The sequence below is a fragment of the Spermophilus citellus genome (assembly GCF_964194105.1).
Source record: "Spermophilus citellus genome assembly, chromosome: 3".
Classification (NCBI taxonomy): domain Eukaryota; kingdom Metazoa; phylum Chordata; class Mammalia; order Rodentia; family Sciuridae; genus Spermophilus; species Spermophilus citellus.
Genome location: NC_138184.1, coordinates 202,037,431 through 202,053,277, shown reverse-complemented (window position 1 = coordinate 202,053,277; position 15,847 = coordinate 202,037,431). Strand labels below are relative to the sequence as shown.

Genomic DNA, 15,847 nt, shown 5'->3' with positions numbered 1-15,847 from the left:
TTTTTTGTACCAGGGATTGAGCTCAGAGGCACTCGACCACTGAGCCACATCTTCAGTCCTATTTTGTATAGCATAGCATCTTGGCTGTTGCTGAGGCTAGTTTTGAACTCTATCCTCCTGTCTGAGCCTCCCAAGCTGCTGGGATTACAGGTGTGTGCCACCACACTTGGCATAGACTAAGACCTTTTTACTCACTGTCAAAGGAATGTGTGTATTTTTCACATACTTCCATTACAAGGTATGTCTCTTGCTCCTGGCTTTGTACTCAACCAAATGTCTGTCACTTTCACATAATATTTGAAAGTACAGTTAGAGAATTGAGCTGTCAAAGATTAGGGAACTGCTAGAGAGATCTTTACTAATACTGCCAGTTACCTAGAAAAATAATGAAAATTATTTATTATTAATGTTTGTTCAGAATATAGTTGAAAAATGTATACTTAAGTTGCCAAAGATCAGACACCTAATACATGATAAATTCTAGACTAGCAGTTATATATCATTCTTGATGTAGAACATAGAGTATATGACATTTTCCTTAATATTTCATTGTCCTTTTTTCAGTATTTTTTAGTTATACATGGATGCAGTATCTTTATTTTGTTTATTTACTTTTATGTGGTGCTGAGGATTGAACCCAGTTGCTCACACGTTGGAGGCAAGCACTCTATCACTGACCCACACCCCAGCCATCTTAATTGTTTTTTTTTATATTTATCTTTTTTATATTTACTTATTTATATATGACAGCGGAATGCATTACAATTCTTATTACACATATAGAGCACAATTTTTCATATCTCTGGTTGTATACACAGTATATTCACACCAATTTGTGTCTTCATACATGTACTTTGAATAATAATGATCATCACCTTCCACCATCATTTCTAACCCCATGTACCCTCCCTTCCCCTCCAACCCCTCTGCCCTATCTAGAGTTTGTCTGTTCTTCGCAAGCTCCCTCTCCCTATCCCACTATGAATCAGTTTCCTAATATCAAAGAAAACAGTCAGCATTTGGTTTTTGGGGGATTGGCTAACTTTACTTAGCATTATCTTCTCCAATTCCATCCATTTACCTGCAAATGCCAAGATTTTATTCTCTTTTATTGCTGAGTAATATTCCATTGTGTGTATATGCCACCTTTTTTTATCCATTCATCTGCTGAAAAGGGTATCTAGATTGGTACCACAATTTAGCTATTGTGACTTGTGCTGCTATAAACATTGATGTGGCCGTGTCCATGTAGTATGCTATTTTTAAGTCCTTTGGGTATAGACCAAGGAGAGGTATAGCTGCATCAAATGGTGGTTGCATTCCCAATTTTCCAAGAAATCTCCATATTGCTTTCCATATTGGCTGCACCAGTTTGCAGTCCCACCAACAGTGTATGAGTGTACCTTTTTCCCCACATCCTCGCCAACACTTATTATTGTTTGTAGCTGCCATTCTGACTGGAGTGAGATGAAATCTTAGAGTAGTTTTGATTTGCATTTCTCTAATTGCTAGTGATGATGAATATTGATTCATGTATTTGTTGATTGATTGTACATCATCTTTTGAGAAGTGTCTCTTCAGGTCCTTGGCCCATTTATTGGTTGGGTTATTTGTTTTTTTGGTGTTTAGCTTTTCGAGTTCTTTATATACCCTAGAGATTATTGCTCTATCTGATGTGTGAGGGGTAAAGATTTGCTCCCAAGATGTAGGCTCTCTATTCACCTCACAGATTGTTTCTTTTGCTGAGAAGAAACTTTTTAGTTTGAGCCCATCTCATTTATTTCATTGTCTTTTAAAAGGAATAAACAACGAGTTCTTTGAAAGCATCAACTCTCTCTTTACCATTTTTGTGCAAATCCTGATGGCAGAGGTGATATAAAACTTATTGAGTACTTACTGTGTGCTAGATACTGTAATATGATCTTTGCATACACATTGCATGAAAATCCTAAAACTAGGTATCATTCTCCCATTTTGCCAATGAGGAAATTAAGGTACAGAGAAGTTAAATAATTTATGATAGAATTAGGAAGCAGACTTGGGGTTCCAATCCAGATTCTTTTACTGTGCTGTGCTCCTTCCACCAAAGCAGGGGTTGGCAAACTCTGGGCCATGATCCAAGTTGTCCCCACTGTTTTTGTAAATAACATTTTATTGGAACCTGGTTATGCTCATTTTTTTTTTAAGGTCTTACTTGTCTTTGGTGTTACAATAGCAGAGTTAGGTAGTTGTGACAGATCATATGATTCACAAAGCTATATTTACTATCTGGTCCTTTATAGAGAAAGTTTGCTGATCCCTGTACTAAATTCATAATTTTAGAGATTCTATAAACAGAATTTGCATTCATTAATATGAGTTTCATTCTTACTGAAGCACTAGGCTTAAATTAAAGTAATAAAGTAGATTTCCCATCATGTAATGAGGGAAGCAAAGTATTTACTAACCACAGATCATGAATGTACAAAAGCTTTTAGCGTTAGATTTGGAAAAATAAGCTGAAATTATATAAATATAATTCTTTGTATTTCTATGATTCTATGTATCATAATTCATTTAAAAATGAATACTCATAAATATTTCAGTTTTCTTGTAAGTATGAATTGGTTTTCTTATTTGTCATTTTATTTTTCGAAAATACAAGTTAATATTTCAATAGTATAATTTATGACATTCAAAATACCTCCAATTGTGTTAATTAATGTTTGCATGCGAGCAGAACTTTTTGTTTATAACATGGTATAGTATAGGTCAAATTTTTAAAATCTATCATACTAATTAGATTAAGATAAAGAAGGGGTGTGTTGGGGAGTTAGAGATCCATAGTGGCCGGCTGTTACAGTGAATAACTTTATGGGGGATGTAAAATTTCTCAGTAGACTCTTGCCAATTTGCCATCACATTTCTGAAAGGCTTTCTTTGTCATGAGTTGATCAGATCAGCCTTTTTATTTCATGTCATTTTCTGAGTGAACTACGCCAGTTTCATCTGACTGTAGCACTTTCTAATAAAGCTTTTATTGTTGTTTTTTCTAAGATCTTCATGGACTTTTATAAATAGCAGTTTTCTAATTTTTGACAGCTCAGTTCTTTAAAGAATAAAAAGGGGAGGGGAAATAACATTAAATCATTTTAACTTTAAAAATTTCATATTTTCTTGGCATGGTGGGAGGGGGCAATTTGTACTTTACTGAATGCCCTTGATACTCTTAACTTCTGTATGAAATATGGAAGAGAACCACCAGAAACTTTATTTTACTTATTCTAATTTGTTATGTATGACAGCAGAATGTGCCACCAGATACTTTTAATAAAGAATTTCAAAAACCATTTCATGGCCTAATTGATTATAGGCTTGTTAGGTATCTAGTGTAGAAGGCAGTTACTTACAATAAACTATACATGTTAAGAGCTTTTATGGATTAAATATGGATATACAGACTGAGATTTATTTCATTTTTGGTTATGGGAACTCTTTATCACTAATTTACATCCCCAATCCTTTTTATTTTTTATTTTGAGACAGGGTCTCTTTAGGTTGCTGAAGCTGGCCTTGAATTTGGGATCATCCTGCCTCATCCTCATGAGTCACTGAAATTATAAGCACCTGGCCACAAACTGGGAAGATTTAAATTAAGTCCTTTCTATTCCTATGATTTAAAATATATATATTTTTTAATTGTAGTTGAACACAATACTTCTATTTCATTTATTTTTATGTGGGTGCTGAGGATCGAACCCAGGGCCCCACACATGCAAGGTGAGCACTCTACTGCTGAGCCACAACCCCAGCCCCTATTCTTGTGATTTTATGAACTAACAATTTCATGCAACAAACAGTTTTCATGTAGAGAAGTATAAGCTGTGTCTTATTGGTTGGTAGACTTTATAATCTTAAATGGAAGAAGTTATGTTGCACTAATTATTTCTTGTAAATTGTGGGAAATATATATATATATTAAATATATATATATCTTTAAAATGGCCTTCCAGAACAAATATTTGTTTCTAGATGAGAAAACCAAAGTTGACATTTAAAGACTTTTCAGTTCTAAACTAGTTCTATCTTAAAAGCACTTTCATTTCACTATGTCACATTGTAGTAATTAATCTGTCAAAGGATTTTTTTTTTTTTACTAAATTATACTAGCCAAGTTGTAAGTGGCCAAGATAATAAATAAGCTATCATTTTAGAGGAGATACTGTTAAGAATTGTAATGCCCTGAAATGAAGCTGAGAAAGTTAAAGCTAAAGCCAAACTCTTAGGATAAGAACCCAAGGGTCTAGGAGCTGGAGTTTTGAGCTCAGTGGTAGATCTATTGCCTAGCAAGTGTGAAGCACTGGGTTTTATCCTCAGCACCACATGAAAATAAATAAAGTAAAGGCATTGTGTCCATCTACAACTACAAAAAAAAAAAAAAAGAATTCCAAGGGTTCAGCCTTACCCAGCTATATGGCCTTAACTCTGATTATTTTCATGTGTAAATAGCCAATTTCAGGCAAACTCTTTGTCCTTAAAAACAGTCTTTATGTATTTTCTAAGAGTTTGCCTTTACCCTGTAGAAAGCCATTGAAGATTTTATAACTATCACTTCCTTCCTAATGACTACCACTACATATTGTAGTCAAATCCTGAACACTGCTATTGCTAAAGCGGATTATTACATACCCTGGGCTATAGGAGAAACCATATTCTCCTCCAAAATAACATCTTAAAACGTTAAACCTGAATACTAGGATGTGTATTTTTTTTAGTAGAGGGATGCAAATTGGATTCAGGCAGCTAGGTTTTTTACTTTATTTTTAATTTTTTTAAATTCTAATTTGTTATATATGACAGCAGAATGTATTACAATTCATATTTCACACATAGAGCATAATTTTTCATATTTCTGGTTGTATGCACAGTATATGCACACCATTCGTGTCCTCATGTATGTACTTAGAGTAATGATGTCCATCTTATTCCACTATCTTTTTTACACCTCTCGCCCCTTCCCTTTCCCTCCCTCCCCTTTATCCTATGTAGAGTTCATCTAATCTTCCCATGCTTCCCTTCTAACCCCACAATTAATCAGCCTCCTTATATCAGAGAAAACAATCGCCATTTGGTTTTTTGGGATTGGCTAACTTCACTTAGTATTATATTCTCCAACTCCATCCATTTACCTGCAATGCCATGATTTTATTCTCTTGTTTCTGAGTAATATTCCATTGTGTGTGTGTGTGTGTGTGTGTGTGTGTATGTGTGTGTGTGTGTGTGTATATATATATATATATATATATATATCACATTTTCTTTATTCTTTCATCTATTGAAGGCCATCTAGGTTGGCTCCACAGTTTAGCTATTGTGAATTGTGCTGCAATAAATACTGATGTGGCTGTGTCCTTATAGTATGCTGTTTTTAAATCCTTTGGGTATAGACCAAGGAGTGAGATAGCTGGGTCAAATTATGGTTCCATTCCAAGTTTTCCAACGAATCTTCATATTGTTTTCTATATTGGCTGCACCATTTTTCAGTCCCACCAGCAATGTATGAGTGCAGGCGGCTGTTTTTGACATTGTTTTCTTCCCATCTTCCTTTGTCTCTTATAAGAAAAATCTATTCTAAAGGATCCAGTATATCTTGTGATTTTTACATAGCTTAATACCCTGGGTTAAAAGATTGTATAGAGATTAGATGTTTAGTACCAAAAATAATAGTAAATAGCAATTGAGTTTTCATGGAACAGCCTGTTTACCTTGCGTTGGACAACTGGTTTTTTGGAATTGGCTAACTTCACTTAGTATTATATTTTCAAGGATTATTATTATATATTATTATTATATTCTTCAAGGATTTGTGAATTTAGGATGTTTTTATTCCCTTTGTTATTCCACCCTTTACTTAGTTTTTCCTAATGTTAACATGTTAAATAACCATAGTTCAGTTATTGAAACTGAGAAATTAACACTAGTATATTATTGACTAAACTACAGTTGTCCTTTTCTGTTTGTGGGTTCTTCAACTTTAGATTCCACCAACCAGGGATCAAAAATATTTGAAAAAAATTGTGTCTGTACTACACGAAGTCTTTCCTTGGCAGTATTCCATAAACAACATCCATTTACATAACATCTACACTGTTTTAGGTATCTAAACAGTAATCTAGTCATCTAGAGGTGATTTACAGGAAGGATTGATTATGAGAGGATGTGCATAGATGATATGCAAATGCTGAGCCATTTCCTATAGGAGACTTGAACATCAGTGGATTTTGGTGCCCATGGAATATCTTGGAATAAGTTTCTTGAAAATACTAAGGAATGACTATATTTATTTTATTTATATTTCATCAGTTTTCCATTATTGTCTGTCGCTCACCTCCCTGCCGCCATTTCAGACTCTAATCTAGGATTCCACAAGGCCTTTAGTTGTCATGTCTCAATAATTAGTCTCTACTAATCCGTGAACAGTTGTTGTCTTTTCTTGTCTCTCATGGTCTTAACACTTTTGAAGACTGTTAACTGCCAAGTTATTTTGTAGAATGTCTCTCAATTTGAGTAATATTTTCTCATACTTAGGTGGAGGTTATGTTTTTTTTTTTCCTTTGATGAGAATACTTTGGAATTTAGTTGCCTTTTTTAGTGCATCAAAATTAGAGTCTATGATGTCAGTATGTTGCAGGAGGTATTAGAATTGATAACTTGGTTAGGTGGTATCACATCTTTCTCCACTGCAAAGTTACTTTTTTTCACTTTATATTGAATATCTTGGGAGAGATAATTTCAGTATTTGCAGTTATCCTATTTCTCCCCAAACTTTGGTCCACTAATTTTAAAATCCATCTAGTTAATGCAGTAGGGCAAGAAAAAGAAATTAAAAAGAGTACAGGTTAAAGCAAGACTAAGACTGTGTTTATAGGTTATGTGAATTTAATTTAGGCAGTCCCCCAAAAAATCTAGTGTTTTGTTTTTTGTTTTTTTGTTTTTTGTTTTTTTTTTTTTGCACTTCCTAGAACTAGTAAGTGAAAATGGCAGGTTCACAGAATAGAAAGTCAGTATGCAAGTTCAGTTGTTTTCATATATACTAGAATTTTATTTTTACAGTACTATTTATAATTACACCTCCAAAAGAAATATAGTATAAATCTAATAGTACATATATGTGTAATATAACATTTCATAGAGATTATTACTTAGGGATTTTGATTCAGACAAAGAGGGAACAGTCATTTCAGGCAATAATAGTTGTGTGTAAAAAAGTAAAAGGCAAATCTGGCAAATTTCTAAGCAAGACTTCTGAGAATAAATACAACTCTTAAATAATGTTTCTTGGTGTATTTCAGGCCTGTTGATCACAATTTTTAAATGAAACAGACTTGAAAATAACTGAAGACCACAGAAAAAGCTTCTAAAATGCCACTAGGCTTTTCAACATGAGTAACAGCAATATTCAATACACATTTAGAGTATTAATTTTTTATTAAGAAGTACCAAGTTACTTTAAGTGCCCCATGTTATTATTTTTTCTTACATTTTTTAAACATGGATACAAATTATTTTTCCTTTTTTTCCATAGAACATTTCCCTAAAGTTATACTCTAATATAGATCAAAGAAAGTTTGTTATTTATTAATCTAACTCAGAATGTTGAAAATGTTTGTAATTTGAGCTGCATTCTATCAGGGAAGATAAGACCAAAACAACTGAAAGTTTCTAAAAGTTTCCAAAGTCTTAAGAAAGACCCTTCATAACCCACATGGTGTCCTTCATATTTTTATAGATAGAAATAGTGTGCTGGAATTCTTATTGAGAATAATAAATACTTAAATGCTTAGAGCTATACAACAAACACAAGTTATTTCACTAAGAATTAATATATCGCTCTGAGTTTCTTTTAAAAAGAGGAAGAAAAAATACAGGCTGTCCTGGAAAAATCCCAGAAGTTATCTGTAGTACATTGTGATAAGAATAGGGTGTAGGAGGGAAGGATTTGCTCCTCTGATTCAAGATGAGACAATAAAGGAGTAGGACTTTAAAGTTTTAGTAATCCTCTGAAAGATTAAATACAAAATTAAAGTTATGTAGTATGAGCCAATTGATGTGTGTACACACACACACACACACACACACACACACAAATATACACACAGAGATAAATAGGGTGATTATTTGTCAATGCTAACTGGTTATCTTCCAGTAAATACACTGAGGGGCCTTTGGTCCTTTTTCTTTATTTGTAGTTTCAGAATATTTTATTATGCATATGTATTTGTAGGTTTAAAATTTAAAAATCAGTACCCAAGGAACTTAAATCACCCAAGGAACTTAAATACCAATGCGTGGGGACCACCCCTAGAGACTTGGTTTAACTCCTCTGGGATATAGGTTAGCCAGTAGAATACTATGAGTTTCTCCTCATTATTAGAATGCACAGCCAAGGTTGAGAGTCATAATTTTATAAGAAACTTAAAGAAACAACTCATTTGGGTTTTTTTTCTGTTTTTTTCCGATTGTATTTTGTTGACATTGTTACTACCCTATACAAATATTGTGTTGACATATTATTTTTACTTTTTGAAGTTGTGTTTTAGTGTCCAGGGTTATATTAATTGGGTAACATGATAGACTCTTATATTCTCTCTCTTAAGTTTTTCTTCCCTCCATTCCATCCATTCCATCTTCTACATTGTCACTGTAGTTAATTTTCTAAGTATAAAATAATTATATCCTGACCCTGCATAAAAGTTTTACTTATCTGTTTTTTTCAGGTTATCTGGCCTAAACTATCCTCAGTTTTATCTCCTGTTCATTCAGTGCTAGAGACACTGAACTCCATGCATATTCACCATTTAAAAAAATTGTTTTAGTTGTAGATGGACACAATTTATTTATTTATTTATGATGCTGAGGATTGAACCCAGTACCTCATACATGGGAGGCAAGCTCTGTACCACTGAGCTACAGCCACAGCCCCCATACTCACCATTTTTGCATATAGCTTTTTTTTCATACCTGCCTTTTGCTTATACAAGTCACTAGTTTTGATCATGTGTTAACTTCTGTTGTTGTGACAAAAACCTGTGGCAGTCAATTTAAAAGGAGGAGAGGTTTATTTTGGTTTGGCTTTTCTAAGGTTTTAGTCCATAGTTACTTGGTCCTGTTGTGTTGGGCCTGTGGTGGCATACATAGTACATCATGGTGGGATCATGTGGCAGGAGTCCTGTTCAGCCCATGATGCTGGGAAAGCAAAAAGAGTGCGGAAGGAGCTGGGGTCCCAATATCCTCTTCAAGGTCATACCCCTAGGGACCCAGTCTCCTCCCACTATCCCCCCTGTCTTGGAGTTTCTATCACCTTCCAGTAGTGCCACTGGCTAGGGACCAAACCTTCAACAAATAAGTCTTTCTGGGGTTGGAGTTGTAGCTCAGTGGTAGAGCACTTGCCTAGCATCTGTGAAGCACTGGGTTTGATCCTCAGCCCCACATATAAATAAATAAAATAAAGGTCCATTGACAACTTAAAATATATATGCATGTATAAATATTTTTTAAATGAGTCTTTTGATATATTCAAACTATAGTAATCATTGTTCAATAATAGATTTAGAAATAAGATTTATTGGAATGGAATAAAACTGGCATTTATTGAACACACTAACCAAGAACTCTTACGTACAATACATAAAGTTATTCTTGTAATCCTTGTAGTCATGCCTAATAAACAGTCATTTATTTGCTGTTTAAATGGGAATATGAGGCTTTTAGAGGGTAAATAACTTGCTTAAAATCACACATTGTAGGCAAATATAGTATTTTATATCTCAATTCCAGTATTTGTTTCCGTGACCTTACACTACCCACCTCACGTTGCTTTGGCAGTACATGCCCATATGATCTTTATTATAACCTCTTTCTGAATACAGTGCATAAATATCTGATGTTTTTAGACTTGTTTTGAATTCTTCATAGTAGAAAGAAATATATTTACTAATCATAAAGATAGAATAATCTTTTGTTCTTTCTATAATCAGTTTTATTAGTTTCCTGTTATTATCTGAGTTTCAGTAAGTGTGTAGTCTTATATTTGCATTTAAAAAGTTTTCTTTGATGTTATTATAAGCACTGAATGGTTTGTTTTCCTTTACTGTAACTTAAGACCTATTTTGTAATTCTTACTTGAACAAAATTTCTTATATTTACTCTTCCACAAATTGGTTGAGTAGGATTTATATGGAAACTTAAGTGTATTCAACCATAAAACTCAGTCAAGCTGATTTCCTGCCCATGTGAAGAAGAAACATGAAAAGCTTGTATATATAGATAACTCATATAGTACAGTCTATCAAATCATAACAGTCTCTGTGAGAAAATGTTGTAGTTTAAAAAGAGGCTAATTTGGGAGGTGTTAAAAATTTGAGATTTTTTTAGCCGAGATAAAGTTCATAAAACGTAGCATTGTTTTTGCCATTTACATATGCTTCTCAAAGATGTTTTTACTTTTTTTAAGATGCTGCTTGTGATTACTGTTTTATAATCTAATTTGAATAACTTTTCCTTCATTAGGATGTGAAACATGTTGCAGAAGCATTCAAGAAGTGGCTGACGGAGAAAAGAAAAAAGTGCCACTGCTTATTAGAAAAGAAAACAAATCAAAACATGGGAAATACAACCACCAAATTCCGTAAAGCTCTCATCAATGGTGATGAAAACCTGGCCTGCCAAATCTATGAAAACAATCCTCAGTTAAAAGAATCCCTTGATCCAAATACATCTTATGGGGAGCCCTACCAGCACAATACTCCATTGCACTATGCCGCTAGACATGGAATGAATAGAATATTAGGGTAAGTATTACTATAAACCAATTGATAACAAATCGGTGAAAGGGGAGAGCAACTATAATCATTGAAAATATATACAGGTATGTGCATGTTTTTTGGTATTTCAATGGGTTTAACTTTCTAAAACTGAATATGCCTAAATTATTTGTGATTTTTTTTTATCATACCTAAATTAAAACTGAAAGATTATACCTAACTTAAACCAGAAGTTTAAATAGTGAGGTTGGTTCATATATTCTTGTTGCTATAAAGATATTTTGATCCTTGGCAGATTTCATAGGATGAATGAAATATAGTATTTCATTTACATAATCCTAAATATCTTAAAATCATCTTTAATTTACTTAACCTAACATGGTACTAATACCGGGTTCACTAAGTTTATCTCCTGGGATTACTTCTTTCCATTTTTATTGCCTCAAACTTGGTTCATCCTTATTAATCCTTTCTCTCAATACTTTAGGTATCTGACTTAAATGATCTTTTTGCAAGTCTGTCCCTTTTATAGTCTCATTTCCAGATTAGTCTTCCTTTCAGTGTTCTTTTTCTAATGAGAAAGTTATAACAATGCCCCATTGTCTTCATTATTCTGTTTGCCTTCCAAAACACTCCCTACTTCTGCCTTCATTCTACCCAGTTAATCTAATCTCTCATTACTCTCTAACATGATCTTGACTGTCAATTTGATTGGTTGATTCTTTCTGCTTTAGGAATTATACTCCCCCACCCTTAACTTTGTTCTTGTTGCTTTTTGATTCTAAAATGTGTTCTTTCTTCTCTAATTACTGTCCTTTAAGTTCTAACTTGGTTTCTGCCTTATATTTTAATTTATCCCAACTACTTGAACCTGAAATATACTTTTTATTCTTTGAAATTCCCATTTAAAACCATACTATCATTAGTAAGCTCCTCTTTGCTAGATTGTAAATACCATAAATACAATGGTAAACACTTAGTGTAATTTTCAATAATTTAACAATTATGTAGCCTAATCTACTAAGGCATTCTAACATGACGTTTTTGTTGAGTATTTTCAGTGAAATTAAAAAACTATTGATGTAGCCCACTAATATTGAATATTCCAGTAATGTTTAACATCAGGTCTTATCTACAATTAAAATTTATTTATAGTCCCAATGTAAAACATATTTAAATATTATTATTACTGAGTTAATGTGTCTATTTTAACACAGAAGAAACCAAGTAGCAAAATATTTTTTGACCATTTGTAGTATAACGTACAGATTTACATTATAAATTGGAAAACATTATATAAGAAAATCATGTAAAGCCAAGTATGATGGTGCATGCTTATAATCCTAGTTACTTGGGAGGCTGAGGCAGGAGGCTTACTTGAGTATACAAGTTTGAGACCAGCCTAAGCAACATAGCGAGACTCCCATTTGGAAGGAAGGCCACTGCTCTTAATTATTAGTTTATATGAAAGATACTCATTTAGTCTGGTGATTCTTAAAATGTGTTGTTAGGACTCCTGTATCCTGAGGCTCTTTCAAAGGAATGTGAAGTCAAGAACATTTTTATAATATTAAGATGTGATTTGTCTTTTTCACTGTGTTGACATTTGCAGTGATAATGCAAAAATGGAGGGTTAAAACTGCTTGTGCTTTTAGATGAATCAAGGCAATGGTAATAAGACTTGTTGAATTTTTGGTGTATCAAAAACAAATGTCCATAGTTATTTGAAGAGACAAACTTTTAAAATACTTTTCTAACTGTATAAAGTCTGAATTTTCTGCAAATATTGTACTTGAATCAACTTAACATATTACAAGAGATTGAATTCTTTGAAAATCCAGCTGTCTTCTACTGAACCAGACATTAAAAGAAATTTATAAACACATAATGTCACTCTTTGATTTATTTTTTTAGTTATTTTTTTTGTTTTAAAGTGTTATATATAGTTAATGTGTAGTGGATTTTTTAAAATTAATAAATAACCCACAATCAAGCTCTCAGGAACCAGCAGTAATTTTTTTTAAATTGTAAAAGAATCTTATGAACCCAATTTTAAGACTTGCTCTTCTAGTTGATATTCTTGTTTCCTTTCTAAGCAGGAATATCTGTCTAACCCTATTATTGGTTATCATTCTATTAAATGAGAATTTAAAAACCTACAGTAAACATGATTATATATTCTCTTTTAGGTACCAGTCTGGATTACTTTTATGATTTGACCATATACTTTATACTTAACATTGTACTTAAAATTTTTACATCTTCAGTCTCCAGTCCTAAAATGTTTTTTTCTTTCTTAATTGTTTGAAGAACACTGACTGGTAATTTCTTTGTTTTAGCTTTTTTAGCATACTGTATTAGAATCAGAGATTATTTTATTTCTGTTCTTTCCTGAGAATAAGCAACCCTACTGCTTTAATTTATGTGTCCTTTTGTTTTGGGAAATTTACTTAGATTGTTCAGAAATACGAATCAGTTTTTTCCAGTTTTATTAGAGTATATTTGACAAATAAAAACTCATTCTCTTTAAAGACTGAATCATATTCTACTGTATGTATGAATATTCACAAATTAACAAAAAATATTTAAAATATACATGAAGTTTTGATGTATGGAATCATCAGTTACCAAATCAAATTATATCAATCTCTTCACACTAATAACTTTTTTTTTATAAGTGTGGTGAGAGTACTCAAGATCTATTCTTAAAGCAAATTTCACCTATTTAATACATAATTATTAACCATAGACACCAAGCTGTACATTAGGTCTCCAGAACTTAATTCATTTTAGAACTGAAAATTTATGCCCTTTGACCATCTTCTCTCCATTTCTTCTACCTCTGACCTCTGATATCCACCATTTTATTCTCTATGTCTCTGCATTTGCATTTTTTAGATTCTATATGTAAGTGGGATTGTGTAACATTTATTTTTCTATGTCTGGTTCATTTCACTTAGCAAAATATCCTCAAGGTTCATTCATGTTATTGTAAATGGCAGGATTTTATTCTTTTGTTTTCTTTCCCCTGGTATTGGGGATTGAACTGAGATCCTGGTGCATTCGAGGCAAATGCTCCAGCTCTGAACTACTTTTTCATCAGTTTTCTTATTTTCTTTTGAGAAAGTCTCTCTAAGTTGCTTAGACTGGCCTAAAACTTGTGATTCTCCTGCCTCAACCTCCTGATTAGCCAGCATACAGGTAGATACGTGTCACCGTGCCTATCTGGATTTCATTCTCTTTAAAGACTGAATCATATGCCATTGTATGTATGTATATATTTACAGAGGATGTATAGTCTGTCCATTCATCCTTTTTGGCTATTTAGGTTGTTTTTTGGCTGTTGTGAAAAATACTAAAGTTAGCCCAGGAATGCGTATACCTCTTTGAGAAGTATGACTGCTGGATCATAAAGTTCTATTTTTAAATTTTTGAGGAACTTTCATACTGTTTTCCATACTGACTATACCATTTTACATTCCCAGCAGTGTACATCTGTTTTCCATATCCTACGAACACTTACATTTTGACTTTTTGTTAATAGCCTTCTAATAGGTATAAAGTGATAACCTCATCATAATTTTGACTTGCATTTCCCTGATGATTAGTGATAATGAGCATTTTTTTCATGCACCTGTTGGCCATTTGTATGTCTTCTTTAAAACATGTTGTTCAGGCCCTTTGTCCATTTTTAAACATTAGGTCGGTTTTAGCTCTTGAGTTGTAGGAGTTACTTATATATTTTGGATTTTAACCCTTTATCAGATATATGGCTTGCAAATATTTTTTCCCATTCCATAGATTGCTTTTTAATTTTTCATATTATTATTGTAAATGATTGCTTTCGGAATAAGGAATTAACTCTTCTTAATACTTTTATGTCATGTAGAATGAGGCTAAAGAGCATGTGTTCTTCAGCATTAAATAAAATAGCAACTCTTTTAATTATTTGTATATTAAGTAGCTTCAAATACTGCACTGGATTTAACCTTGCTTAACATTCTAACAAGTTGATAGCATTTATTTTCTCACGCTGCCTCATATAATCTAGTGTGCTTGCCTGCTACTTCAATGTAAACTCTTGCTTATCTTGGCTAGATAGAGTTCTACCTAACCATGACACATATATGTAGACAAAGATAGACCTATCCAAGGATTTTTAGCCACACTAATTTGGGATAAGTGCTTGATTTTTATCTACACTTCCTTTAGGATTATGGTACATGCAGTAGCATGCATCTTTTTGTTCTTTTCTTAGGCAGAATAATATGGCAAAAAGAGGAATTTACAGTTCAGTAGCTAGTTTGCACCTATTTTTCTCTGTACCCAAATGTTGTATGTTTACATCATACTACACCACCCTGCCTTTTTTATGGGAAATAAATTCATACTCAAAGTTACTGCTTAATGTAGCAAAAGGCCATGCATGGACTTTGGTGCCATTGTGTTCTACGTTGAGTATATGATTCATTATTGGGTCTTCTATAGAACAGCTTCTTTGGAAATAAAAGAGACCTGTCTTTGGGTATACATAAAATATGAAGTCTTCAATAGAGTCTGTTTTTACTAAGCATATATTAATATAAAGGTCTATAGCTTTGAGGATTCATTAAAATATACTTTCCAATCAATGATTTCTATATTTTTAAACTGTTTTATGTTTAAGGAGTTATTAAGTTATTTTTAAATGAATTAAAATACAAGCCCCCTCTCCTACCCCCTAGTTTGCATGCTTATGCCTAAGGGCAAGACCTTACTATGTTTTCTTTATAATATGCTTAATTTCTAAAATAGTACCTGGCAAATAATGAATACTCTATCATTGTTGTACAAAAGAGGAGATTTTAAAGGATTTGAAGGTGTAAATATACATTATTGACTGTGAAAATGGGATTATTGCAAGAAATGTGAGGCTGTGGGGGAGAAAACTGATTTTAAAGGAAGCTCAGTTAAATATAAGATGATAGAAAAATATGCAAGAGAAAGTGCATATAAGAAATTAGAACATGGCTTATAGGTCAGAAGAAAAGTCATATAGGATGACA

The 15,847-nt window shown here is 32.8% G+C and overlaps 1 protein-coding gene across 6 annotated transcripts in view; it reads left to right on the top strand.

Moving 5' to 3' along the window:
• Nucleotides 1-15,847, top strand: part of ANKIB1 (ankyrin repeat and IBR domain containing 1) — a 122,840-nt gene that overhangs the window by 26,438 nt on the left and 80,555 nt on the right. For all 6 annotated transcript variants that reach the window (XM_081288434.1, XM_081288433.1, XM_081288432.1 and 3 more), the window contains one exon: nucleotides 10,549-10,829. In XM_081288434.1, the coding sequence (XP_081144560.1) occupies nucleotides 10,642-10,829 (188 nt within the window). In that variant the 5' untranslated portion in view covers nucleotides 10,549-10,641. The remainder of the gene's footprint in view (nucleotides 1-10,548; nucleotides 10,830-15,847) is intronic.